This window comes from Hippopotamus amphibius, chromosome 7 (genome assembly GCF_030028045.1).
Source record: "Hippopotamus amphibius kiboko isolate mHipAmp2 chromosome 7, mHipAmp2.hap2, whole genome shotgun sequence".
NCBI lineage: Eukaryota > Metazoa > Chordata > Mammalia > Artiodactyla > Hippopotamidae > Hippopotamus > Hippopotamus amphibius.
The window spans coordinates 95,358,572-95,385,416 of NC_080192.1; the positions used below are offsets into that span (position 1 = coordinate 95,358,572).

Here is a 26,845-nt window from a genome sequence, read left to right on the forward strand (position 1 = left end):
ATTGGCTTATCTTCTTTCCAGTGTTTTACTTCTAGAAATTTTATTGTTTTAGGTTTTATATAGAAGTCCATGATCCATTTTTAGTTAATTTTTTATATAGTGCAAAATATGAGTCAATATTCATTTTAGGGGATAGTTCCAGCACCTTTTGTTGAAAAGACTGTCCTTTCTCCATTAATACCTTTGTTGAAAAATCAGTCGACTATTTTTTTATGCTCTATTTTTGCACTCTATTCTGTTTTATTGATTTATATGTCTGTCTTTACTACACTGTCTTAACTACAGTAGCATTATTATGCCTTGAAATTAGGTAACGTGAATCCTTGGATGTGGAGCCTTGGATGTGGAGCCTTCTCAGTGTCCTCACCCCTCCTCCAGTCGTAGCCAGTCTCTGCTTTGACTGGTGTAGGATCCTGGGCTTAAGATCCTGGTTCCCTTCCCTCAGAACCAGGCATGTTTTGTTTCTGCCCCTCACACAGTGGCCTTGGGGATGAAACAGTTTGGAGCCCCTTCTTCCTTCTCAGTGACTTAAGGCTTTTGCTTTGTATACGAGAAGAGTTTGGGGAGTGGGTGATATTTGTTCCTTTTCCCTGATGACAGCCAGTCACCTCCTGCTTGCCTGTGTTACTGAGAGTGACTCTCTGTGGTCTCCTGGCCTGACCGCAGTGTTGCTTGTGAGCACCTGCTGGAGACCCATGGTGAGCTTGTGAATGCAAACTCCCCTTTTGGCTAGTGTTCTCTCTTATTCTGAACATACGCTAGTCTTTTTGGCCTTTGGGAAATTGTTAAAATGTTAGTTGTTTTCTTATTTGCTTCTAGGGTGGTCACCTCTTCTTTCTATGCCTTGCCAAAAGATTCCTGTGTCCCATCCCTTCTCAGAGGGCCTTGTCACTCTTTGGAATTAGTTCCCTTGGTTCCCGTCACCTCTATTCTCTGATAGGTTCAAGAAATGTTATGGTTTTATAAATTATTCTCGTTTTTTTTCTTGTGGTTAGAGTAGTAATGACATTCTCTTGCAGCTTTCTAAATTTTAAATGGAAGCAGAACCCCACAGTTTTTAAACTAATGAATCACATGGTTAGAATTGTGTTGTGCTTTAGAAGGGTTAATCAAATAGTATGTGGAATGGATTTGAGGTGTTGTGGTGTGTCCTCTATTTGGAATACTTTCACTTAATTTTTTTCCTTTGAAGACTCAGCAGCCTGAGTGTGCCCCTCAAGAAACCATCTCAGCTGTCACCTAAATGTTGTTCACCCCTGTTCCTGTAGCATGTAATGTCTACTTTATGGAACACCAACGAACTTTTCGACAGTTAACTCCCCAAAGGGACTTTCTCTGTTTCATCTTTGTACACTCCAGCTGACAAGTTCATTCAAGCACACACATACACTTATACACATACACATATGTACATACCTATGTGCATTTACACACACATATATGTATATACATACATATACACATCCAGGAAAATATTTATTTAGAGCTTACTGTGTGCCAGGAAGTTTTATTAAATGTTTGTTGAAATAGTATCTGGATTTATTAAAATGCTGTATTTTTTCAGGTGAGAAGTATTGAGGTCTCACCTAGGGTGGAGATTCTCAACTAAGACAGTATTGTCCCCAGAGGACATTCAGAAATGTTGGGAACATTTTTGGTTGTCACAGTTTAGAGTGGAATGATACTGGTAACTCGTGAGTAGAGACCCAGGATGCCACTGAGCATCCTACAATACACGGGACAGCCCCCACAGCAAAAAAATTACCTAGCCCAAAGTATCATAGTGTAGACTACATGTTGAGAAATTCTGGACCTAGAGTACTAATTAATGTGTAAAATAACTTGAAAGTATATTTGATTGGACTTAGTCACTGATTCAGTACAAGGAAACAAGGAAAAGGAGGAAGAAAAACTGAGTTGGAGAGTTCAGGCCTGTGTGACCCGGAGGATTATGATACCAGTAATAGTAATGGAAACAGGTAAGAGGAGCAGGTTTGGGGAAGTTACGGTAAACTCAGGTATGGATTGGAACATGTAATAAATGTGTGACCTGAACTCAGTAAAGTGGTTCAGAACTGGAGGTGTATTAGAAGTCATGAGACTGAATGATATTGATGAGAGAAAAATGAGGAAGATGGGGGAATTAATGTTAAAGTAGCTTTGCACTTAGGCGACAAGAGATGGAAGAAGGGGAAGGTTAGGAGGGGAGGAAATGGGAAAGCATCGTTCTGCACCAGGATAGTATTTCAAATGTGAGCTTGTGTGAAATACTACAGAGCAGTGAGGAAGGGGAACTGGAAAAGTTGCTAAATTTGGAAATTAGGACCTCTTTAGTGATTTTTCCAGAGAGAAATTTCAGAATATTATTAACGGTGAAGGAAAGGTGGTTTGGGTGGTGGCAGGAACCAGATTTTAAGGGTTGAGAATGAAGAAGTACAGTATCAAGTGTAAGTGATTGAAGAAATGTATGGTGAAGGTCAGAAGAAAGAATAGTATCTTGAGGGAAAGCAGTGATGAAGGAAAGTTTTGGGGGTGTACTAGTTTCCTAGGGCTGCCGTAAGATTCCCACAGACTGAGTGGCTTAGAACACAAAAATGTATTCTCTTGTAGTTCTGGACACTCTAAATCAAAGTGTCCCCAGACCATGCTCCCTCTGAAGGCTCTAACAGAGAATCCTTCCCTGCCTCTTTCTAGCTTCGGTTGCTTGCTGTCAATTGTTAGCATCCCTTGGCTTGTAGATGCATCATTTCAATCTCTGTCTCAGTCTCCACGTGGCCATCTTCCCTCTGTGTCTAAATTTCCCTCAACTTTTTTTTTTTTTTTAATTTATTTATTGGCTGCATTGGGTCTTTGTTGCTGCATGCGGGCTTTCTCTGATTGCAGCGAGCAGGGGCTGCTCATTACAGCGGCTTCTCTTGTGGAGCATGGGCTCTAGGCACAGGGGCTTCAGTAGTTGTGGCACACAGGCTCAGTAGTTGTGGCACACGGACTTAGTTGTTCTGTGGCATGTAGGATCTTCCCGGACAAGGGATCAAACCCGTGTCCCCTGCATTGGCAGGTGGATTCTTAACCACTGTGCCACCAGGGAAGCCCCTCCTTTCTTTTATAAAAACACCAGTCAGTGGATTTAGGGCCCACTGTAATCCATTATGACCTTATGAGGCTCCAAGTGGACATGAATTTTGGGGAGATATTATTCAACCCAGGACAGAGGGTTAGTTAAGATAAGGGGATATTACCATAGTGAGATATTACTTCATACCCACTAGGATGGCTAAAATAAAAAAGATAATAACAAATGTTGGTGAGGATATTGGAAGAGAAATTGGAACCCTCATGCTGCTCGATGGGATTGTAAAGTGGTATAGCCACTTTTGTTTTGGAAAACATCTTGGCATTTCCTCAAAAGCTTGAACATGGAGTTACCATATGACCCAGTAATTCCACTTCTAGGTGTATACCCAAGAGAATTGATAGCATTTGTCTACACAAAAATCTGTACGTGAATGTTCATGGCATTTATTATTCATAACAGCCAAAAAGTAGCAATAACCCAAATGTCCATTAATTGCTGATTGGATAAACTATGGTATATTCATGCAATGGAATATCATGCAGCCATTAAAAGGGTGACATACTGATACATGTAGCAACGTAAATGAACCTTGAAAGCATGCTAAGTGGAAGAAGCTAGTCACAAAAAGCCACATAGTATGTGATTCCAATTCTAGAGATTAGTGGCTGCCAGTGGCTGGGGGGGAGGGGGTGGGGTAGACAGGGAGTGCCTGCAAATGCGTATGGTGTTTCTTCTTGGGGTGATGAAAACTCTTTGGAAATTAGTGGTTAGTTGTATAACTATGAGTTTACTAAAAAGCAGGTAATTGTACACTTTAAAAGGGTGAATTTTATGTTATGTGAATTATATCTTAAAACTGTTATTAGTAAAAAAGATAAGGGGTGTTTGATGTATTTCTAGGCTGAAGAGAGACAAACCCTGGAGTGGTGACAACTTTGCTTGGTCCAGTCACATGGTGACTTCCACATGGTTCTGCTGCAGCAGTATATTGGAACTCATCATTTTAATAAACTGTATAAGATTAGTGCATCTAAAATATAATTATTTAGCCCAAATTTGTCTTATAAATGAAAATGATATATAATTTAAGCTGTGAATTCTAAAGTGTGGGACAAAAAAATTATCTACATCATACCAGTATTCTGTTCCAGATGTAAGAATAGTAAGTGAATTAACCTTATTTAAAATTTTTGGTATAGATCATTGAAAAAGTCTTCTGATAACCTTAGTTAGGTTAATATGATTACCATATTGGTAAGAACACTTTAATTCTATCAGTTATATTGATTTCAGATATGATAATGTTGAACACATTCTTAAAATCATATTTAAAAAGTAATGTTTAAAAAAAAGTAATCTGTTAATTTGGAGGGCCTACTTTAATGATTCATTATTGTATATTGAGCTAGAATAGTAGCCAAGATTTTTTGAGTACTTATTTTGTATCAAGCACTATTTTGAGTTCTTATGAGCCATCTTTTTAAAATCCCCACGGCAAGCCCTTTGAGATACAGAGAAATATCTCACCCAATATAGACAAGTAACTCACCCAATCTCACATAGCTAAGAATTTTAAGAGTTGAGATTTGAACCCAAGCAGTCCATCTTAAGAAGGGAAGCAGCCTATGTTCTTAGCCACTAAATTGTGCTGGCTCTCTCAAAGTAGAATAGGATTTTTAATGAAAAGTTTTTGAGATTTGCATGAGTAGCACAGATCACAGTTGGAATGTAAGCTTCAACTCTATCAAAGCTAGATATGTAGGGGCAGAAAATATATGTTTTAGGAAACAATGGGGACAATATGCAGTCCAGAGGACATGAATATAATTCTCATTATTTTTCCCTGCCAGTATGAAGTGAAAGCTCCCGTTCCTTCTGCCTGTTTCAGGAATATTTGTAAGCAGATGGCAAAAATGCATGAAGCTATATTTGATCTCCTTCCAGAAGAACAAACACAAGTGAGTAGTAATCCTAAAACTATTATATATAACATAATGTGCATGCAGAATTGGAGTGTTTTTATTATACACAATTAAGCTTAGTTCATATTCCAATATGATTTTTTTTTCCAGTTGTTGCATTGACTTGATTTCAAAAAGTGCTCCTTGCCCTGACAGTCCAGAGCAATAGTAGCTCTGCTGTGTGGTCAGCCATTCTAAAAAGCAGATTTTCATTTGTCCGTTGGGTCATCAGAGGTCCCAGATTGCACTGACATTGTTTATTACATTATTAGTTTGAAAATCAGGATTAGCATTTATCAGTGAATAGTAGTATATGTTACTCACTATGATTATAATCCAAATTGTATAGGGGAGGAATTAGCGATGTACTTAATAATGAGATGACATATAAAGTAACTCAGTCAATTTGCCTTAACATTAATATTTGTTAGATCAGCATAAATGGTGTGTAGTAGGCACAAATCAGGAAAAATAGCAAAATGGGTAGTCTTTGGCACCTCTGGCCTATGAAGTATCCACCCTCTGTCTCTACTGTCTTCCCCACACTATTATCAGAGTTCTCTTCACTTTTTGGTGACATTCCTACCCCTGACTTCCCTCGATTCCCTTGCCTAGTGCTTTAAAGGTTCTAGTAGTTCTTTTTTTCCAGTCTTTTCCCAACTTAGTTTGTTCCCTTTTATTATACCAGGTGATCTCATTCAGGCCTAGTTGTAGAATGTTATAATGTTATAATTAAAACAAGCCTAGTTGTTATATGACTAATGATCTTAACTTTCACTGGGATTTTTGCTATTCAGACAAGTTTCTTTCAGTATTTCAGTTTGTCTCTAATTGGCTGAGTGCTTAGAAGGGGTATTTGGGAGTAGAGTGTAGCTCTTTCAGTGTCTCTTCCCTGCTCTTGCTCTTGCTGGTCTCCTTTCCCATGCCACCTCAGACTTCCATCCTATACTAGCGATTACCATTTTTTCATGCTTCCCTATGTTTTCGTTAATCATACCAATTCTATGGTTAAATATCATCCAGTGCCTTTGGGGCTTACTGAGGACTGAGGAGGAGCCTTGAGATATGGAGCATCCACTGGGGTCTCTTTTTCCTTTCTTAATCTTCCCAGCCAAGCCATCCTTTTCAAGATCCCCCACCTCTGACATTCTGACCTTTTGGATTTGCCATCTGAGTTCTAATTCGAGAGCAAGGCTTAGCCAGGTCAGGGAGCTAGGTATACATGTATTTCATATATTTTTATCTGCATCAGCATTTAAAGGGAACTCTTGTCAAACTGGGCACAAGTGAGAGATTTTAGGTCATTATTGCCACTTGAGTACCAGTAATTCCATAAAACTTTTCCGTAGATGACTTTATATATATATATTTTTTCCCATGGAAAATATATTTCACAAAATTGTTTCCATAGATTAATTGTATATAATTTCAGGTCAGGCATTTTCCAAAGAAGTATTGGGCCATTGCATTAAAAATCTGCATATGGAGCAATAAAATACTTGCAAGTAATTTAGAAGGATAATGGTAGCCTTGCCTTCACCACTGTGACTTTTCTCTATCAAGTTCCTGGTTACTATTGATACATCGCTGAATTCTCCATCTCTTTTTATTCTCTTTACCTATGCGGTTGATCTAATTTACACATTCCAGAAAACTTCTACGAAGGGGCAGAAAGGCAGTGATAGTCTTATCTCTAAAAGAAGTACTGCTGAGAAGAGCAAAAAGAGCTTTTATCCAACTAAGGAGAAAAACTATACTGAAATAGCAATTATATACTTTCAGAGGAGCATTTTAAAAGTATATGCCAGAGCAAAAGGTTTTTTAAAATTTTCTCCAGATAACACTGATTACTTACTTATGTCTTCTGTGTCAGTAAAGCTTTAAGAAACTTAGTTTTATTTCTTTTCTAGATGTTATTTTTAAGAATTAACGCCAGTTACAAACTCCACTTGAAAAAGCAGTTATCTCACTTAAATGTGATAAATGATGGAGGACCTCAAAATGGGTATGTTTTCAATATATTTTTACCCCGTACTCCCACACTGAATTGTTTTTTATTCATTATGCTGTCCTTTTCCACTATAATCTTGTGAGGACCCCAGAATTGTAAAATCAGCAACTTTTTGCCCTTTTTTTTGTCCTCTGTGGAGATGATGTATATCTATATATCTATATCTATCTGTCTGTCTTTGTTAAAGTGTTTTATAACTGGTCAATTAGTTACCTGACTTTATATGTCCATTTTGAGGCAGTGTGCATTAGCACCTCAGGTCACCCAATAGTCTTCACCTATGCAGACAGAACTCAAAGTCCTACTTTGTATCTGTATGAACTTGAGAAAGTCACTTAACCTCTGTACCTTATTTATAAAATAAGAATGATAAAATCTGCCTTAATTCCTTCACCGGGTTATAAAAAATAAATATGTGTGTGTACATATTTTATTGTAAGGCATCAAACAAATTATAAGTATTATCAGCAAAATAGTGTGATATATAATAGAAAACATAAAATTTAGAATCAGAAAACTTGGGTTATGTTCTGCCACTTACTAGCTCTATAACTAGGCAAATCACTTACCCTCTCTGAGTCTTAGTATTCTTAGATTTGAAAATAGGGATGATAAAAAGTTCTGTCACAGAATTTTTAAGAGCAATGTAGATAAAGATACAGGTTTAAAGATTATACAAAATGCAAAGCACGGATCCTATAGTTATACCTTAATATATTTTCTGTAGGAATAGAATATTTTGTTACCCGTTAAAGGAGTTTCAGGCCTAAATTTCAAACTTATAGGAACAAATGTAAAAAACATATTTTGGAGTCAGAATTTGGCCCTGCCCTTAAAAAGAAAGTACAGTTGACCCTTGAACAAGGCGGGGATAGGGGTGGGGGTTAGGGGTGCCGACCCTCTGGCAGTTGAAAATTAAGAGTGTAACTCAAGGAGCTGGCCCTCCACATCCAGGGTTCCTCTGTGTCAACAATTCCACATCCACAGATTCAACCAGCTGCAGATCATGTAATGCTCTAGTATTTACTATTTTAAAAAACCTGTGTGTCAGTGGACCCACGCAGTTCAAACCCGTGTTGTTGGTGAGTACAATGAATTAATTTTGCAAAAAACTATTTGGAAGCTTCAAACTGCCGAATTTGTCAGTCAGGCTGAATTTAGGAATTGTATGCAAAAATCTGATTCTCTCTTTTGATTATTACCTGGTTCTTCTTCTTTTTCTTTTTTTCTTTTAAGAATTATTTATTTTCAAAAACCTCAAAGGCACAGAAAAGTTTGGCAGTATAGCGAATACCAAATACCTCTCAGAGATTATTCAAAAAACACTAATAATATTTTAAAGGCCCATTCCACTCATAATTTTCTACTTTTATTCCCATAACTAAATCTTGCTGGTTGGTTGTTCTCAGACCAGTAGTTCTGAAGCATCCAAGTTAATTCATCCCCTGTTATTTCCTTTGTTAATGTAACTGTGTGGGAGTTGATACCACATGAGAGATCTTCGTTGTCACATACTTTTAAAGACACTAATACTGCATAAATCAAATTACGTCTTTGAGCAATCCCTTGGAAGAGAATTCCCTGAAAATTTATCTCTAGATTCTAGCCAAAGACATAACAAACTACCTGCTTAAAAGGGATTTTTGTTCCTGAAATGGCTCTAAAATTTTACCTTTTTTTCCAAGGTGAAATTCATATAGCATAAAATTAACCATTTTATAGTTAACAATTCAGTGGTCCTTAGTGCCTTCACAACCACCAGCACTGTCTAGTTCCAAACATTTTACTACCCCAAGAGGAAATCCCAGACCCATTAAGCACTTAGTTCCTATTCCTTCTTCTCCCCAGCCCAGCACTTTTTAATGTGATTTTTTTCCTCTATTTTCAGACATTTTTAAAATACAGAGGCATATGGAGAATAATATTTGTATTCCTGTTACTTAGAATTGATCTTATTAACGTGTCATTTTCACTTGAAAAAAATGTTCATCATTTTTTTTTAAAAATGGCATTCCAAATAGACCTTAAGTACCCCTTGATCTCACCTCCAGTCCTTTTCTCTCTCCCCCAACTCTTAGGCAATGTTTCTAGTAAATCTGGTCTGTATCCTTTAAGTCCTTCTCATTTATTATCTCTTTATCTAAAAAAAATGTGGAGCTGTTTTATGAATTTAATTTAGTCATATGGTATATTGTACATATGCTGCTTGCTTTTTTCCACTCAACATTATTTATGTTGATATAAGAAATTGTCCATTTTTGATTGCTTTATTGTATTCTCCCACATGAATCAACCATATTTAATGTTTCCATTTTACCTAATGATCGATTTTAGGTCATTACTTTTTTCCATTACAGTCATGCCACAGTGAAGATCTTTCCTTATAGGTGTCTAATGGTATGATTATATCTTTAGGGTATATATGTAGAAGTGGATCAGATGTTCATTTTCACTTTACTAGGTTTTGCCAAAATGTTCTCCAAAGTGGTTGTACCAAGTTTATATTTCCACGTTTATTCTACATCTTGCCAACATTTGCTGTTAGATATTTTAATTGTTGCAAATCTAATAGGATACAATGGTATTTTGTTTTGATTTGTATTTCCTTCCTATTTTGTCATCTTTTCACGTATTTGTCATTCAGGTGTTCTCATCTGTGACTTTTCCCCTTTATATACTTCACCCATTTTTTATCTTGGGTAGTATCTTTTTCTTGCTAGTTTTAGATTTTTGCATATGCCCTCCAACTAATTCTCCGTTGGTCATATATATTGCAGATATCTGCTTTTATGTTCTTTTATCAAACAAAAATTTTCAACTTTAATGTAAAACATATTTTCTATGTACTTTCTTGTATAGACTGTAAATAGTTGTTTATTAAACATAACGATATTTTAAAATGGAGATTTCTGTTAATTTTGTTTAATTTTTAATGTGGGAGCCTTGCCTTAAAAAGACTGTTCTTTTTTGAGCCATTGCTGTCAGTTTCAGTGTACTTACTGATCATATTAGCACAAGAAGCATGATAATTTAGGCTCTTTTTATGGATTTTAAAGCACCCTGAACCAGATGAGTTTCAAATGAAAATATGGTCCTTACTAAATTCTGCCATGTGACAAAAGCTGAACCATTAAGTACATACATAAGTATGAAGGTGTTTATAAATATTAAGACTCCAGTATATATATCGAGGGTGCTTATAATACCTTTGCCGCTTGTAGTCCAGCAGTCCAGAACTTACATGCTCTTTAAAATATCAAAGCTGCATTTCCTCTTCTTTTACAAACTACTAAATCAAGATCTCTTATTTGTTTCTCCATGGGCCACATCTCTCAGCATATACATCTAATCAGACCAGTCCCTATTTTTTGTGTGGAACTTTGATATTTTGTTTATCCGAGCATTCTTTCCCAGGAATATTTTTTGAAGGATAGGCATTTAATGTGACACGTAAATACTTAAAATTGTAATTCTCACTTTTTGTCAAGTATTGTTATATTGATTGTCAGTATCAAGTTTTATATCCAGTAGTACTTCCACGAGTCCCAACCTTCATTCAGCTTCTTAGGATGGCACTCAGGAAACCTTGTCTTTCTCTCCCTTGAGTTCACTAGTCATATACATGTATACTCGAGTGACAAACTGATCAAAAAAAAAGTTTACCCTGTTATTTTTCTCTATTTCATACTGTTTTAAGATAAATTTATTTTATTGGGCAGGATTAATTATGAAACTGAGTCTAACCTGCATTGGTTTATTCCTTTTCAAAACATTGTTGAAAGAGAGAGAGCATTAAATGATCTAACTATGTGATAGTAGGAATCCTGCTAAGAGAAATTACTGACATTTGGTCCCTAGGATCCAAATTATAAATCATAGTCTAGCAGCTAGGATATGACTCGGATTACTCTGTGAGCATTGCTTCTTTATTTGAAAAGAAAGCGTGAGATTAAAAATAATTTTCTCTCCAATGTTTAGGTTGGTCACAGCAGATGTAGCTTTTTACACTGGAAATCTTCAAGCCTTAAAAGGCCTTAAAGATTTGGACCTAAATATGGCCGAGATCTGGGAACAGAAAAGGTGATGACATACTGGAAAACTGGGTAGTTCATCTGACCATGGGATATGTATGTTTATGACGAAAATATGGATGTCTGTGATTCAAGAACTGAACCTGGAACCCAAAGTGAACTGGGGTTGGGGAAGGGGAAAAGGAAAGTATCAGAGTTGGGAAACTGGGGTTCAGTGGGATCTACAAGGAATGCCACTTGTGTGCTTCCTTCAGTGAGGAATAACTGATCAGGTGTCTATAACATTTTTCATTCTCTCTGGAAACAGACTCAGGTTTCTTTGGACCAAATCCAAAAGAACACATAGCTGTAACACAGCTGTAGTTGACTAGAATGCTCTGTATACTTTATATTAAAAAATGCTTTGCATTTCTTCCAGTGCAATGAAATTCATATGGTGTCCCACCTTATTTAATGATGGTACAATTTAAAATATTAAAATCTTACTCAACCTCTGTAGAAAGTTTTCTCTATGAAAGTAAAGCTGTTTGAAAAATTATTTTTTTACAGATCTTTCTATAAAAAATAAACATCTTTTGATTGCTTGGATTTAGGAATTCAGTTTTTGTTTTAGTGACCAATGTCAAGTTTCAGGCTCTGTGTGTCACATATTTAATCTATCACCACTGTATGTCAACTGCGTAAAGCCTTCCAGAATAGTCTAAATACCTGAAAGGCTGATCACAAGTAATAACTAAAGAGTAAGATTTTGGTGTTTATTTATACAACTACTAATTTAAATACTTTTCAGATGTGGGATATGAAAGCTTGCAATTTTAACAGCTGTATTTTTATAAAAGTATCTATGAAGTGCTGGGTTTTTTGTTTTGTTTTGTTTTTCCTTTTTATTTCCAGCAGAGGTAAGAATACATTTTCATATATCCTGCCTACTTATGAGTTCTCATTTTAACATTTAGGTAACATTGAAGTATGCCTCCCCACCCCCACCCCCACCCCCCTTGGGTTCTTATTCGTAAGTTACTTTCAATGTGTATATGAACAAAGACCAGGGAGAAATAGAACTTTTAAAATATAGGCTGCTGTGTTGGGGCCAGAAATATATGGTGATGAGTAAGTTATTTAAAGACTTTTATAATACCTACCTTCAAAATTAGAATCAATAGCACTCTATAAATGAAAGTGCCTGTGCCTCACTTCACACCAGGAATCTTGCCTAACCCTGTCAGAGTGCCTAACCTTGTGGTGATTATGTAAAATGAAATAGTCTTATTTTGTGCTCTTTGGTTTCCTAAAAGGAAAGCCTGTTTTCTTTATCATTATTACAGAGGTATGTCATTGGTTCTTAAACTGTCTAAAATAAAGCTGTAAAAAATTACCAGACTTTAAAAGACAACTTTTTTTTTTAATAGTATACAGTAAACTTATTACAGGCAGCCTATTCAAAAACAAGTATGGAAGAATTAGAAAATGTAATTGATTCTTAGAGAAGAGCTGAAATTGAAACTACCAGCAGACCTGATTTGGAAGGTTATTCAAAAACATTTTCAGTGACAACAAGAAGCTTCAAGGAAAGGGAACTTTTTATAAAGTTATACCCACCTCGCTATACTAGAGAACAAGGATGTGAAAGAAATGCCTACCTCTACCCACCCCACCCCCTTCAGCTGGGAAAAGAAACACCACTTTGTTTCAATAAATGGAGAGTCTGTGGAGAGCATGGCAGGCATCCCAGCTTTAGAACTAGCTGAAAGATATTACATACCTTCAAGTTTAATTCCTATGGAAATAATGATGTGGTTAAGATTCTCAGAAATGCAAAAACTGGATTTGTTAGGTAACTGGCCAGTGAGTACTTAAATATTATAGGAGTAAATCTTTCAACTGATAGAGTAACTGTTTAGCAAGAGTAAAGCATTTTTCTTCATTTCATAAAGTTTGCATTGAAAAGTATGTGTACACATGTATTGCTTCACAACTTTATTTTTAACATCACAAGCAGTTCAAAGTGACCATCATTGAGGCCTCTGTTAAAAGATTTTCCAGCAGAGCTACCCCCAGTTTTAAGATTAAACAATATTGCACTTTAAGATGAATTAACTTTCAGGATCTTCTTCAAAAAGAAAGTATTGCTTCCACCTGTGCTTTTTATAGACTAAAAGCATACTGCAAAAAACTAGAAATTAACACTGCAGGGTACAGTAACATAGTAAAGTACCGGACTATTTTATAATCCTAGAGAACATTTCATTGTAAGAAACTGTTTAAGCCCATAATTAGTATAAAGTATGCACAGTATTTTTCATTTCAGTGGTCCAAGATACGAAGGTTCCCAGATACAATCTTGTTCTCTAATACTGCTCCAGGTGGGATGTCGATTCGGTCACCATGATTTGCGATGATGATAACTGTTCCCTAAGTGAAGAAAAAACAAAAAACAAGAGTATACTTGCAACTGCAGCTGAAATGCAATTGATTTGCTTACAATTATCAAGTTTATGTAGAACTTCACTTACAATGGAGTAAGTGTATTTATAAACAATATAAAACATGGAAAATAAATCACACATTAAGGAAAACTGTAATGTGTCCTGTCACAATCCTGGCAGTAGTTCTGGTACCATCTCTGATAAGGAGGCAAGGAATCTAGGAGTGGGAAGTGGACCCAGTGCCACAGCATGACTGGCCCTTTGAAAGAACGACTTGCAAGGCCACCAGCATTATCTACCTTCATAAACTAAAAGGTGCTTGGTTTATATTTACATACAGGTTTCGGTTTTGTTTTTAAGAACAGTTTAACGCCTTATATTTCATGTCTTAAGTAAAACTGTTGAGATGAAGCAGTATCAGCAATAATTATATTTTTTGTTGTTTTCAAGATCTTTAAGTAGCTTTAATTAGGAAGAACACATGAAATCTAGGTATGGAATTTTTTAAAAAATACTTGATTAGGAAAAAACTGTTGTATCTTTGGTTCTCATCTTTAATACTCATACCCATAGTCCTTCCTGTTTCTTATGCTAGGCTGGAATAATACTCATCAAAGTACCGAAGCACTACACTAATGTGAACGAATATCTTCATACTGATGACAACAGATTAACAAGAATAGATTATGATCAGTATAAATGAAGTTGTCATTTTTTCTACTTTCATTCAGATTCAAGTAGTCATTTTAGTGATTCTATTTTAAAGATTGTCATATTTCAATAAAATAGTACCAATTCAATTATTTAAGTTTGCTTTCTATTTGAATGCTATATTGCACAAAATTCCTACACACAACAATTACGATTATATTTTAACTATGTTGTGTATTTATGGAAAACAGTATTAATACTAAATACTGTAGTAAGGTATTTCATTTTTAAAATGCATATCTTATAAACAATCTGGTACAAATTAAGTATTCCTTAAAATAAAGGTAAATTTAGGACTTGAAAATGAAACCTGTCTTGTAAAGCTATATAAGAACTGTAATTTTCATCATAACACACCTTTAATGAAACATTCTTGCCAAATGTCACATCTCCTGAAACTGTGAGGTGATCCAATTCAAGCATATCTGGTATACTTTCAAATCTCCTTAGATAATCCTGAACCTGAAAGAAAAGTGGAAACATAAAAATTGTTTTGAAAATAGGTTAACAATAAAGCAGGGATTAAATTAACAAGATAGTTTACTTGAACTGCAAGACATTCTGTTTTATGGCCAGGCTTAGACCTTCTACAGGAAGAACCCTGTTTGTTAAGCACTCACTGTGTGTGCAATGAGTTTATATATCCTGTGCAGGAGAGACCAGGAGATATGAACAATGTCCCTACAATCAAGCAATTTACACTAGCTGAGTAGATCAGACATTTAAAAAAATAGTAGTAAGTAAAAAGATAAACAACCAACATGCTAAGACCTGGATGAGTGGTTCACATAATCTGGAGGTAGCTGGAAAAAAGAGAGAGATCATGGTTCGAGGCAAGCTAGACTGGAGGTGGGCTTTTTGGGATGGGTAGGATTGAGAAGAAGTGGAATATAGTTCAGGAAGAGCAACAGCACAAATTATCATCATAAATGATCACTATCTTTGCCTCTTATTTCCTTAGATTTACTGGCACTAGAAGTTGTCCTCTATGGCCTTGTTACCTATTTTGCTGAGAAAAACAGAAGCAATGAGAAAACCTCCACTGGCTTCTACCACCACCACCCCCCACTTGCCCCCTAGCCCATTACTCTGTCCCTCCTAGTACTGGGGTTGGACCATTTCTATTCCAACTTAAGGCTAACCCTTTTTATGGCTACTGCCCACGGATACTGTCCAGCAGTTCTCCTTTCTCCCTCTTCAACGTTCCTTCCCTCGATTGTATCAATTCCCATCAATGTACAAAACATGCTATAAATTCTCCCAACTTAAAAAACAAAACTGTAGAATCTTATATCCCTTTTTACCTATAGCTCCATTTTTCTGTTTTTCTTTAAGGCACAACTCTTAAATGAGTTTTCTACATTCATATCTCCAACTTCTATTCTCTTTTAAATCCATTCCAGTCAGGCTCCAAAACCTCTATACTGTTATATCTAATGGTAAGGTCTCATTCATCTTACTTGAATAGGCAGCAGCACTTGACTACAAATGACCAGTCCCTCTTTCTTGAAACATTTCCTTCAGTTGGCTTTCAGGCCACACACATTCATGGTTTTCTGCCCAGTTCTTCATCTGCAAATCCTTGGTCATCTTTGCTGCTTTCTCCACCTCATCCCCATCCTCGAAGCTTGGAGTTCCTCAGGGCTCAGTTCTTGGACTCCCCACCCCTCATTCACTCTCTTACCAGCTATAAACTGACAACCCTCAAATCTACCTTGTTTCTAGATCTCTCCTCCAGACTCATACATTCAGCTTCTCCTCTATTTGAAGGTCCAACTACAGTATCTCCAAAATTTAACCCCCCATTCTGCTCCCCCTAAACCTACTCTACCCAAGCCTTCCTGCATCTCAGTAAGTGGCAATTCCATGTTTCCAGTTGCACAGGCCAAAAACCTTAGAGCCATCCTTACTCTTCTCGCTCTTATCTTCCTACCTAGTCCAACCGCAAATCCTGTAGCTACAACTTCCAAAATATCTCATGATGTCAACATTTTTCACTATTTCCCCTGTAACCACCCCTCCAAGCCAGGATTCCAGTAACAGCCTACTCTCGGGTCTCCCTGATTCTACCCTTGTCACCAGATTGGTCACTTCACCCCTCAGTTCACATTCTCCAATGGTTTCTCATCACCCAGAAGAGGGGGAAAAAAAAAAAAAAAAAGCCACACTCCTAATATTCAATTACAAGGTTCTATACAATCTGGCCTGTTATCTGTCTGACCAACTGTCTCCCACCCCCATCCCTCACTTGCTCACTGTGCTCTAGTGTCCCTAAAACATGTTCTTCCTCAGAACAGCTAGCCATTGCCCGCTCAGTCCCTGTTCTCAAATAGAGGGAGCTAAAGTTCTTATCTCCTGCAGGGTATTGAAGAGGCTAGAAAGAGTGGGAGGGAAGAAAAGAAGGACGAGGTTAGGTGGAAATTGTTAGCAACTTTATCTCAGGATGTGGGCAGATGGTGGGCCCTTGTAGCACCAGGATTTTCCCAGCCGAACCAGGCAGATGAAGGAGGCACCAACGACCAGGGAGACTTCTCAAATGCCTGATGCTATCTTAGAAATTCCAGCCCAGCCACAGGACCCAGAATCATAGCCCATGAACATATAAGGGCAGCACACACATCCACACTAGGTGACACTAAACCACAATCAGGACTAGAATAGACTTGGAATGGCATAGCAGGACTCTACAGGTCAGCCACAAAGGCTCACCCTATCACTTCATTAACCTCACAGCATTTTAACTGATTAAATTTTTTGGATTCCACTTACCATGTTAGGGTCCAGTTTTATTATACTTGCTGTTCTTCCTGCCTAGAATGCTCTTTGGCCCAGATACCTGCATGGTGTACTCAATTTCTCAGTAAGGCCGTCTGACCACCCAATGTACAATGACACTGCCACCACCACCCCCACACATTCCCTACTCCTGCTTTATTTAGCCTTTTCCATCACTTGGCACACTATACATTTGACTGACTTCCTTATCATCCTTCCCCTCTAGAATATCCAGGAAGGCAAAGATTTTAGTCTCTTTTATTTACTGCTAAATACCTGGCACCTAGAACAGTGCCTTGCACATGGTAGAGGCTCAATAAATTTTGTTAAACTAGACATTCTCTCACTGATCAAAGTAGTAACGGTCTTAGATGAGACCTAAGATAAAATGTCTTAAAATGTTAACATTCTTTTCTACTCTATAGCAATCGGTTAAAAAATGAGTTACACCTTCATCTTCTATGGTTGATTCCCTTTAAGACACTGGAGATAGAAAAATATAATAGATCAGCAGCAAAGACTAATTAGACTCCAATTCACATATGTATCATATCTTTATAATTACATACCTTTGTAAAAGAACTGCCTAATTTAACCAAGGGCACTGTAGGAAATTCCCGTTTTTCACTCATTGTCAAAGATCCTGCATTAAGGCTATAGAGGTTTGACATCACAAGCAAGAGATCTGATGTGGTTTTGACAGGCAGAAAACGGCTCCTGGGAACATTAATACCTAGAGAGTTCTCAAAACTTTTAATGGCAGCCCCTACTGCAGTTTCTAACTGAATGACATTCAGGCCTCCATCCAAAGTCTGTAAGAAAGGGAGCAGGAGAGAGAAACAGAGGTTTTAGCAACTTAGTTCCATATGGACTAGTTAATATTTGGTGAGTGGTTTCAGAGATCCATTGAAGGAAACAGAATTTTGAGAATTGACATTTCTCAAACACCTAACCATATGCCAGGTGCTTACACATATGTGATCTTTTTCAGCATCACACCTCTTCTGTTCAGTAACATTTCCATTTTACAATAAAGAACGAAAGGTTGAGAAAACCCATGCAGATGCCTGTGACCAAAAGGCCTATTAAGTATCAGAGCAACAAGACCAAGGCAGGTCCTCTACTTTTGGGTCCAGTGCTCTTGCCACTACCACAGCCCAGGGTCAAGTAACGGCACCATGCATTGCTTGGCACACTAAAGGAATGGGGTGTCAATTCTGAAAGAAAGGGCCAGGAAGTGAATAAACTAGGCAAAAAGGAGTGACCCACTGACCCACGGAATAGATGAGCCAGAAGGAGTGGGCACTGGGTCTGTGTGTAGCATGCTGTGATCGGAACCAGGGAGCCCGATGGGCTGCAACTTTGGCTTACCTTTGGATTTACAATGATTTCCATGTCAATAGCATTCTGCTCCTGCAGTCTTTTAACTGCTGCAAGAGAGATCCATAGGTTGTTTGTGTTAAATATTTTGAATTTTGATACAGATTTGAACTCATCAACATGTGCTTTTGGAACCTGAGCGATTTCCACCAGTCTCAGTTTGCCTTCATACTGAGTGAGTGTCCCACCCTAGAAAGGCAGAGAAGAGTGAGTGCCTCCACATCTCTCCCAATTACAACCATACCACATTGTTTACACTCTGCGAATGATACAAAAAAAGACACTGACGACAAAATCCGCCAGAAACAAAAAGCACTGGCAGTGATTCGATCTGTGATACAAAGCAACACACTATGAAAAGTAGAACCAAAGAAAATAATACAGGTTGTCCATCGTTTTATACCGTATACAGGCCCTCTTGCCCATTATAAAAGCGCTGGGAGTACATCAGAGTCTTCCTCACTTTCCAAAGATCTGCTACAGGAACAGACATTCCTCTTATTCTCAAACCACCATCCATTACCAAACCAATCCTATCACCTCAGACCCTGCTGTGACTACCCCTAAGATAAGGGGAGTAAAGTCAAGACAGAGGCACAAAGTGGAGAAGGGACCTCTGAGTGGCCTTAGCCTAGAGGCCACGGCAGTGTGGAAGAGGGAACATTCACTCGTGTGTGAGGGGGACATTTGCAAGAGGCATAGAAGCCAGTCCAGAGACCAACCATATTAGTATTCACACACTGCCCACTTTTCTTACTCCCTGAGGGTAAGCAGAAAACCTTGTGTACCATTCCATCAGAAGCCAAGTGTCATCACCACTAAATAAGCGAAGTGAAAAAACCAAATTTTTGCTTTGTATTAAACTGCTTTTTTTTAAACAACAGATATTACAGTGATAAAAATATATACAGAGAGAAATACATACTGTAGAAATAGAAATAGTAAATTTTCACTAAAGGAACAATTAATGAAAACACTTAAGCACCAAACTAGAAGAATATGAACGGTTTGAACAAAGTTATTGGAAGTGCTTTTTTACATATGTTTCAGATTATCCTATAAATATATGTGGAATTGTTTTCAGTTAAAATTGCCCATATAGATTATTAAAAGGATAAGATGATTTTACTACTGTTAAATCTGGATATACATACACACTGTTATATCAAATGGAACTTAGGGTGCTCTAGAATATGATCCCACTGTAGCTTACAGTGATGTTATCAAGTTTCTAAACAGAAACTTTCCAATAAAAAGTTTGAACTATGAAATGTGAAGATGTGAATCCCTAAACTGCTTCCCCTCAGCATTTACCTTTACATCTGCTCGTGTTTTATTTGTGACTTCCATGACAAATTCACAAGGTTTTCCATTGGGTGGGTTCATTAGATGATTAAGAATATAAAGATCCACTGTGGCACCCAGATTATCTATGTTGGACACAAAAATATACTCTTTGCCTTCTCCTATAAAGGTATCGAGCAAACCAGAGTTGTAGAAACTGGCGTAAATATCTCCATGACCTGGAGGGTACCAAGCTTCTGTATTTTCCCCTGAGTACGATACATTCTTTGCTACAGGCAGTAAAGATTCTTTATTAATCCTCGGGTACCTTAAAAAAAAAAAAGTTTTTTCAGTGTCAACTCTGTAAAGCCTTCCAGACCTTCAAGTAAAATAATGCATTTAAAGTTAAATAAAACTTCCCTCCTTTTCAGTCTATCAATAGTAATTTAAACATAAGTGAGTTCATTTAAGAAAATCTCTCATCTGTGTTGACCAAAAAAATCAGCTTCCTAGATATTAATATTTGCTGCAAAAGAAAAAAGTATTCCATGGTCATGCAGATGGGAGGACACCCGATATTTTCAAGATATTAATATGTTTTATGACTTCTTAAGAGAAGAGAGGTACATTAAGTAAATTTTCTTAAACTTGTTTGGTGGTGATTGTTCTTTTCCCTGAAAACCTATTTGGGAAATGCTGTCCATTCTTACCAACAGATATATTCGGGGTGGTTCTCTTCCTTTCCCAGAAAATCAACAGCAGGCTAGTACTCAGGGATGTCTGCTTCTTACCACTGGTGAGAACCAGAATCTCAGGCAGATTCTCTTTTAAGAAGTTCAAGTTACATAACTACAGACTGATTATAACTATCACATATCTATTAACAAATGTTCAGCCTTTAAAGGCATTAAACACTTGCAGACAGTCTTTGGCTGCTCTGTTTAAACAAAACGAAGTCCTTCTTTCCCAGGAGTAATATCCCCCAGAGTTAATTTCTTTATTCCTTGTACCTGCTTTGATTAAAAGTGTAGATTTTCACACGACAGTGATTATACTTCTGTAGTATTTTTTTTGTATCTTCATCCGTGTTAAAAGAGTTCATTAGAACAAGAGGAACATCTGTATTGTAGGTTTTGTTCAAGTGCTAGGGAGGAAAACAACAGATTACCCAGACTTACTTTTCTTTTACTTCAAAGTGTAAAATTAACTCTCAATGGTTAATCACAAAATGTCCAAAACATCATCTATAAGTAGTAAAATACATAGATTTGAAATAAAATATAACTATTTAGCATAAGCCATTTTGCTAATCAATTCACTGTGTACTTGCTCATTAAATTACAACCCTATGAGATAGAAACTACTGTCTGCATTTTATAGGTGGCTAAACTGAGGCCCAGAGAGATGGCAGGTCAGTGGCAGAGCAAGGACATCCCCTCTCACCCTGGCAGTCCGACTCAAGCTGTATGCCCAGCCACAGTGCCCTATGGCCTTACTGGATGGGCAAACACAAACTAAGCATTTACTTTGTGTCCAAAGCACTGTGGAGATGAAAGTACAAATGTTACAAAGACATGTCTCCCTATTCTCAGGATTCATGTTAAGAATTGTGAATTACACCCTAACTGACATCTTTTCCATCTCTAGGAAGAGCTAAGAGTTAACAGAGTGAGAAGAAAATGATATCAGAAATCAGACTGTCCTATGTTCAGAGTTTGATTCTGCACTTACTAAGTAGCTAGGGAACCTTGGGCAAGTAAACCAACCTCTCTGTGTCTTGGTTTCCTCATCTGTAAAATGGGGATGATAATAGTGCTTATCTTACAGAGTGGTTGAAAGGAACAAATGAGTCAATTCATGTAAAGGGCTCAGAATAATACTTGGCATACAGTAAGTGCTGGATAAATGTTACCCATTGCTACTGCTATTATTATTGTGGTTGTCGGCACCATATGAGACACTAGGGATAAAGAGATGAAAAAGATAGGGCCGTTGCCCCTGAAGAGCTTATGGTCTATGATCAATGACTTTATGGTCTATGATTAAGAGAGAAGCCAACAACAGTTCTTAGCATCCACAATGCCCATCCAGATACATGAAATTCTCCCCAGCCTCCCAAAAGGGGTTAATAAAGCCGGATCATCCCAGCTGTGATGAAGGCTACCACTGGAAAGAAAGGAGGGAGAGCGATGGGGAGATCAAAGGAGAATCCGAAGAGATCCAGAGATTTCAGCACCACAAATGCAATTTAAAGATCAAAAGCTTTTATATCACCCTAAGGCTTTGCTCTTAGGAATACCAAACCTTTTTTATACACTAATAAAGAGACTAAAGATAGCAAGCTCCTTTACTAGCTCAAATCCACATCTGTTATTTTATAAGGTAACATTTACAATAACCTAAAAACTAAATAATGATTTTGGTAGCTCATGTTACTACTCACTTCAATTTGCTGAACGGTCAGATCCAGAAAGGTATTCTCATTCCTCACACCAATCAGACTCTTCGGGCCTTTGCAGCCCATGCTGGTTCCCAAACCACCATTGAGTTTCACCACCACCAGCTTGTTCAGCACAGAAGATACATTATCAGGTAAGCCCCTGGCCTTTATCTTCTCATAGGGTTGAATCTGAAATTTTTAAAAAATTACAGAATAATTCAAACAGCTTTATAAGAGGTTAAACCAAATCAATACCAAGGTTATTTCCATGCCTCCTTAAAGATGTCCGCTTGCTCTGTGGAAAGTTTCAACTACATTTCCTTAAAGTCCAGGGCCCTTCTGGTTCAAAATCAAGTTCTTATCGGCAACTTCCCTTGCACACAGAAGTAATTCAGTGGTTCACTTACAGTACAATGCAGGACAAGAGGGGAAAAAGTTACAGTCTACAAATATTTGTCTAGCTGGTGAGAACATCCAAGTCTCTTGGACTACCTTCAAAAACTCAGAATTCTCAATTTGCATCAACATAGCAAATAAGATGCACAAAACTCATCAAATCTGTAAATATTTCTGGTGCACTATGACTCTACTTCAGTTCTGGAGAAGTACATATAGTATCACACAGTTCTTGGTAACATAGTCATGCTATTCCTAGAGACAGTGCCAGATACTCAAAACAAAATAACAGTACCTGTTCTGTTATCGTTCACAAGGGTGTGACTATTGCAATCTGAAAGTTTTTTTGTTTTTCAACAAAAGCAAGTTTGCCTGAAAGAAAATGAGCTCTGTAAACAGTAAAACAAGTCTGAAATGAGCACAGAGCCTTCATCTTTAATTTCCCCTCACAGTGGAAGCTCAAATTCTTTTGTTCAAAGAAGAGGCAAAAGCAAATCTAAACATCTTATAACAAGAATGGTATCTTTTAAAAAGATCACAGTATATTTTTCTATCCATTTACAGAACACTCATTGATATTTTTCTTTAATGAAATAGGTCATCAAATGTACTATTTGGTTATATCACGATGGAGGATAGATAACACTTGAGGGGACTGAAAAAATAAAATCCTATCATATAGTGAGTGCTCAGCAAACACTTTGCTGTTTTCATATTCTGTGATTGTGTGTGTGTGTGTGTGTGTGTGTGTGTGTGTGTGTGTGTAATGGATGAAGTCTATGACTGGGAAAGGGGTTGATGGGCTCACATTTCAGTGAGTGGGTTGTGAAGGCAAAAATCCCTTTATACTTGGTCAAAAATACATACATATGGAATGTGGACTCCTGACCATACACTTCAAGTATCTATTATTAGTTAGGAGAATTTCTTAGGCACACTATATTTACTCAAAAGAGTTATTAGCAATGGGGCCAAGCCAATTATTTTCCAATTATCTTTTAAAAGCCAAGAATTTCCATTTAGCAGTTACTTCTGACTTCCCAGAAAAGGGTCTGATATTTACAGAAGTCTCACAAGGGTGTGAAAATCAATTTAACTGAAAACCGCTAGTTTATGTATTCATTGTAGGTAAAATTGTTAGTTCAGAAGTATTTTTACCTATTTAATGTTTCTTTGAATATACTTTTTTAAAAAAAATAGAATACATAGAAGCAAAATTTTTTTTTCTACATATGGTGAGACAGGCCTATGTTTTCCAATTTCACCTAAAAACACTTTCATTGTGAAATATATATACAAAAGTTTATAAAATATACATATACAGTAGAAAGAATAACCTAAATTTTAAAAGAATACTGCCATAGCATAGAAGCCTCCATACATCTGTCCCTGATCACATTCCTCTTCTACCCCTAGTGGTAACAACCACCTTGACTGTGACCCTCAGTAGTTTTACCACTTTCGTATGTATCCATAATGATAATATTTTACTTAACTTCACTTGTCTCTAAACTTTTAAATAAACTGAGTCATACTATAAAATACCCTCTTGTGACCTGCTTCTTTAATTCAATGTCATGTTTTAAGAAATATTCACATTGGGCTTCCTAGGTGGTGCAGTGGTTAAGAAACCGCCTGCCAATGCAGAGGACACGGGTTTGATCCCTGCTCCAGGAAGATCCCACATGCCATGGAGCAACTAAGTCCATGCGCCAAAAAAAAAAAAAAAAAATATTCACATTAACGCATGCAGCTATATAACATATTCACTTTTCACTGCCGTGTAGTATGCAATTTTCACATTGAGAGACTTAATTGTCGTTATTCACAGATGATATGATTTTACATGTAGAAAAAACCAAAGACCTCACAAATAAATTCTTAGGATAATGTGAGCATAATAGCAATACTGAAGATACAAGGTCAATATTTAAAAACAAACAAAAAACCACTGCTTTTGGAGCCCTTGTACACTGTCGGTGGGAATGTAAAATCGTGCACCTGTTAAGGAAAAAAATATGGTGGTTCCTAAAAAATTAAAAATAGAATTATCATATAATCCAGCAATTCCACTTCTGGGTATATCCCCAAAGAATTTAAAGAAGAGTCTCAAGAGATGTTTGTACACTCACCTTCACAGCAGCACTATTCACAATAGCCAAAAATGGAAGCAACTCAAATGTCAATCAACAGATGAATGGATTAAAAAAAAGTGGTATGTATACATACACACAGAATATTTTTCAGCCTTAAAAAGGAAGGAAGTTCTGATACATGCTTATGGATTAACCTTGAAGACATTAAGTGAAATAAGCCAGTCACAAAAAGACAAATACTTGTATAATTGTACTTACATGAGGAACCTAAAATAGTCAGATTCATAGAGACAGAAAGTAGCAGGGTGGTTACTGGGAATGGGGAGTTGTTGTTTAATGGGTATAGAGTTTTAGTTTTGCAAGATCAAAGAGTTATGGAGGTTGGTTGCACAACAATATGAATGTACTTAACACTACTGAATTGTATGCTTTAAAATGTTTAAAGATGGAAAAAAATTAACTGCTTCTATATGTAAAAAAATTAGAAAATAAAACTGATTAAAAAGGTATTTTTTAATAAAAACTATAAGAAATAGCAAATAGCAAATATCTAGGAATAAATCTAACAAAAGATATGTAAGAGTCATACATGGAACACAATTTTGAGAAAAATTAAGACAACTAAATTCAGGGATTTATTTATCATGTTTGCAAATTAGAAGACTTACTAATATAAAGATGTCAATTCTCCCCAAACTGATCAATGCAATCCTAATAAAAATCTCAAGAGTTTTCTGTGTGCTAACTGATAAGCCAATTTAATATATGTATGAAAACACAAAGGGCCAGGAACAGCCAAGACACTCTCAAAGAAAACCTTAAGTTGGGAGAACCAGTTTTTTTTTTTTTTTTTAATGTTTAGTTATTTGCACCGGGTCTTAGTTGCAGCATGCATGTGGGATCTAGTTCCATGGACCAGGGATCAAATCTGGGCCCCCTGCATTGGGAGCGCCAAGTCCTAACCACTGTTCCACCAAGGAAGTCCCAAGAACCAGCTTTATAACATTCTTTTTTTAAAAAAATGTAGTAAATACGCGCAGCGTAAAATCTGCCATCTTAACCATTTTTAAGTGTACAGTTGAGTAGCACTAAGTACATTCACATTATTGTTCAGCCAATCTCCAGAACTGTTTCATCTTGCAAAACTGGAGCTATACTCATTAGAAAACAACTCCCTACTCCCTCCTTTCCCCAGCCTCTGGCCATCACCCTTCTACTTTCTGTCTCCATGAGTTTGACTACTCCAGGTGCCTCAGACAAGTGGAATCATACAGTATTTGCCTTTTTGTGACTGACTTATTTCACTTGGCACGATGTCCTCAAGGTTTATTTAGCATTCTTTTTTTTTAAGTGGCTTATAGGTTTGAGGAGATCCCAAATTAATGCAGATTTTTCCAGAAACATGTTTTTATTTAATAAAATCTATGTGTGTGTACGCAACAGATCTGAGAGAAGGGGGATTGAATGAAGAACTGGAATACAGGTACACGCTGACAAATTCTATGGCAAAATGAGCCTTATATAACTTATTTATTCCATTTGCAGGTTTTAAAACGGGAATAGAACACATGTTCTAAAGTCTCAGTTTAGTAAATCAGAAAATGGATTCTCTTTATTTGAATTTAATGAATATAACAATACGCTCTTAACTTTGAATTAAAAGAATAAAAGAATGAAAATAATACAAGTGTAACTGCAGTTCTAAGAGTATAAATCTAAGAAAACGCTGGTCTTTCAGATACATGTGAAAACAGTACAGAATGGCAGGGCCTGGGGTTTCAAATGCTGCTCCAACACCTGAGTTGTGAATTTACTAGTATCTCTGAGGGATGGGCAGACTGTCATTTCAAGGGAAAAACTTTATAAAAATGTAAACAATGTAAAAAGAAATTTAAGTATGTAGTCAAAAGATCAATGGGATGGCATTTTTTTTCACTGTCACTCTCCAGACACAATGCTAAATGCAGCTAAGGAACTGAAGTTTTAATTTATTTCATATTAAATGTAAATCAACACACATGGCTAGTGGCATATGCAGTTCTAGATGGTCTGTTAAAAAAAATCAAGGGATCAGAATTATGTTTCAGTTCATTTTAATAAAACTCTGCCAAAATCCTTCTTTGTTCAATATAATCTTTTCTTTTTCACTTTAATGACACTGACCTCATATCTCAAGACATTCAACCAAACACATAAACACAACATTTGAGTATGTTAGATATCTTTAGGAAGAATGTAATTTCCTTTTTGAGCCAACA

At 36.8% G+C, this 26,845-nt stretch overlaps 2 protein-coding genes across 11 annotated transcripts in view; one reads left to right on the forward strand and one right to left on the reverse strand.

The window, feature by feature from the left end:
- Window positions 1-15,525, forward strand: part of VPS54 (VPS54 subunit of GARP complex) — a 104,094-nt gene extending 88,569 nt beyond the window's left edge. For 2 of the 4 annotated variants that reach the window (XM_057741644.1, XM_057741645.1), the window contains exons 21-23: window positions 4,927-5,034; window positions 6,948-7,042; window positions 11,027-11,667. In XM_057741644.1, the coding sequence (XP_057597627.1) occupies window positions 4,927-5,034; window positions 6,948-7,042; window positions 11,027-11,132 (309 nt within the window). In that variant the 3' untranslated portion in view covers window positions 11,133-11,667. Of the gene's footprint in view, window positions 1-4,926; window positions 5,035-6,947; window positions 7,043-11,026; window positions 11,668-15,177 lie in introns of those variants that run through there. The other 2 variants (XM_057741643.1, XR_009054687.1) reach the window with 2 other exon arrangements.
- Window positions 13,042-26,845, reverse strand: part of UGP2 (UDP-glucose pyrophosphorylase 2) — a 54,433-nt gene continuing 40,629 nt past the window's right edge. For all 7 annotated transcript variants that reach the window (XM_057741650.1, XM_057741651.1, XM_057741647.1 and 4 more), the window contains 7 exons: window positions 22,099-22,284; window positions 20,666-20,799; window positions 19,686-19,983; window positions 18,363-18,560; window positions 17,561-17,803; window positions 14,574-14,678; window positions 13,042-13,491 (listed from right to left, as the gene is read on the reverse strand). In XM_057741650.1, coding sequence (XP_057597633.1) covers window positions 13,384-13,491; window positions 14,574-14,678; window positions 17,561-17,803; window positions 18,363-18,560; window positions 19,686-19,983; window positions 20,666-20,799; window positions 22,099-22,284 — 1,272 coding nt within the window. In that variant the 3' untranslated portion in view covers window positions 13,042-13,383. The remainder of the gene's footprint in view (window positions 13,492-14,573; window positions 14,679-17,560; window positions 17,804-18,362; window positions 18,561-19,685; window positions 19,984-20,665; window positions 20,800-22,098; window positions 22,285-26,845) is intronic.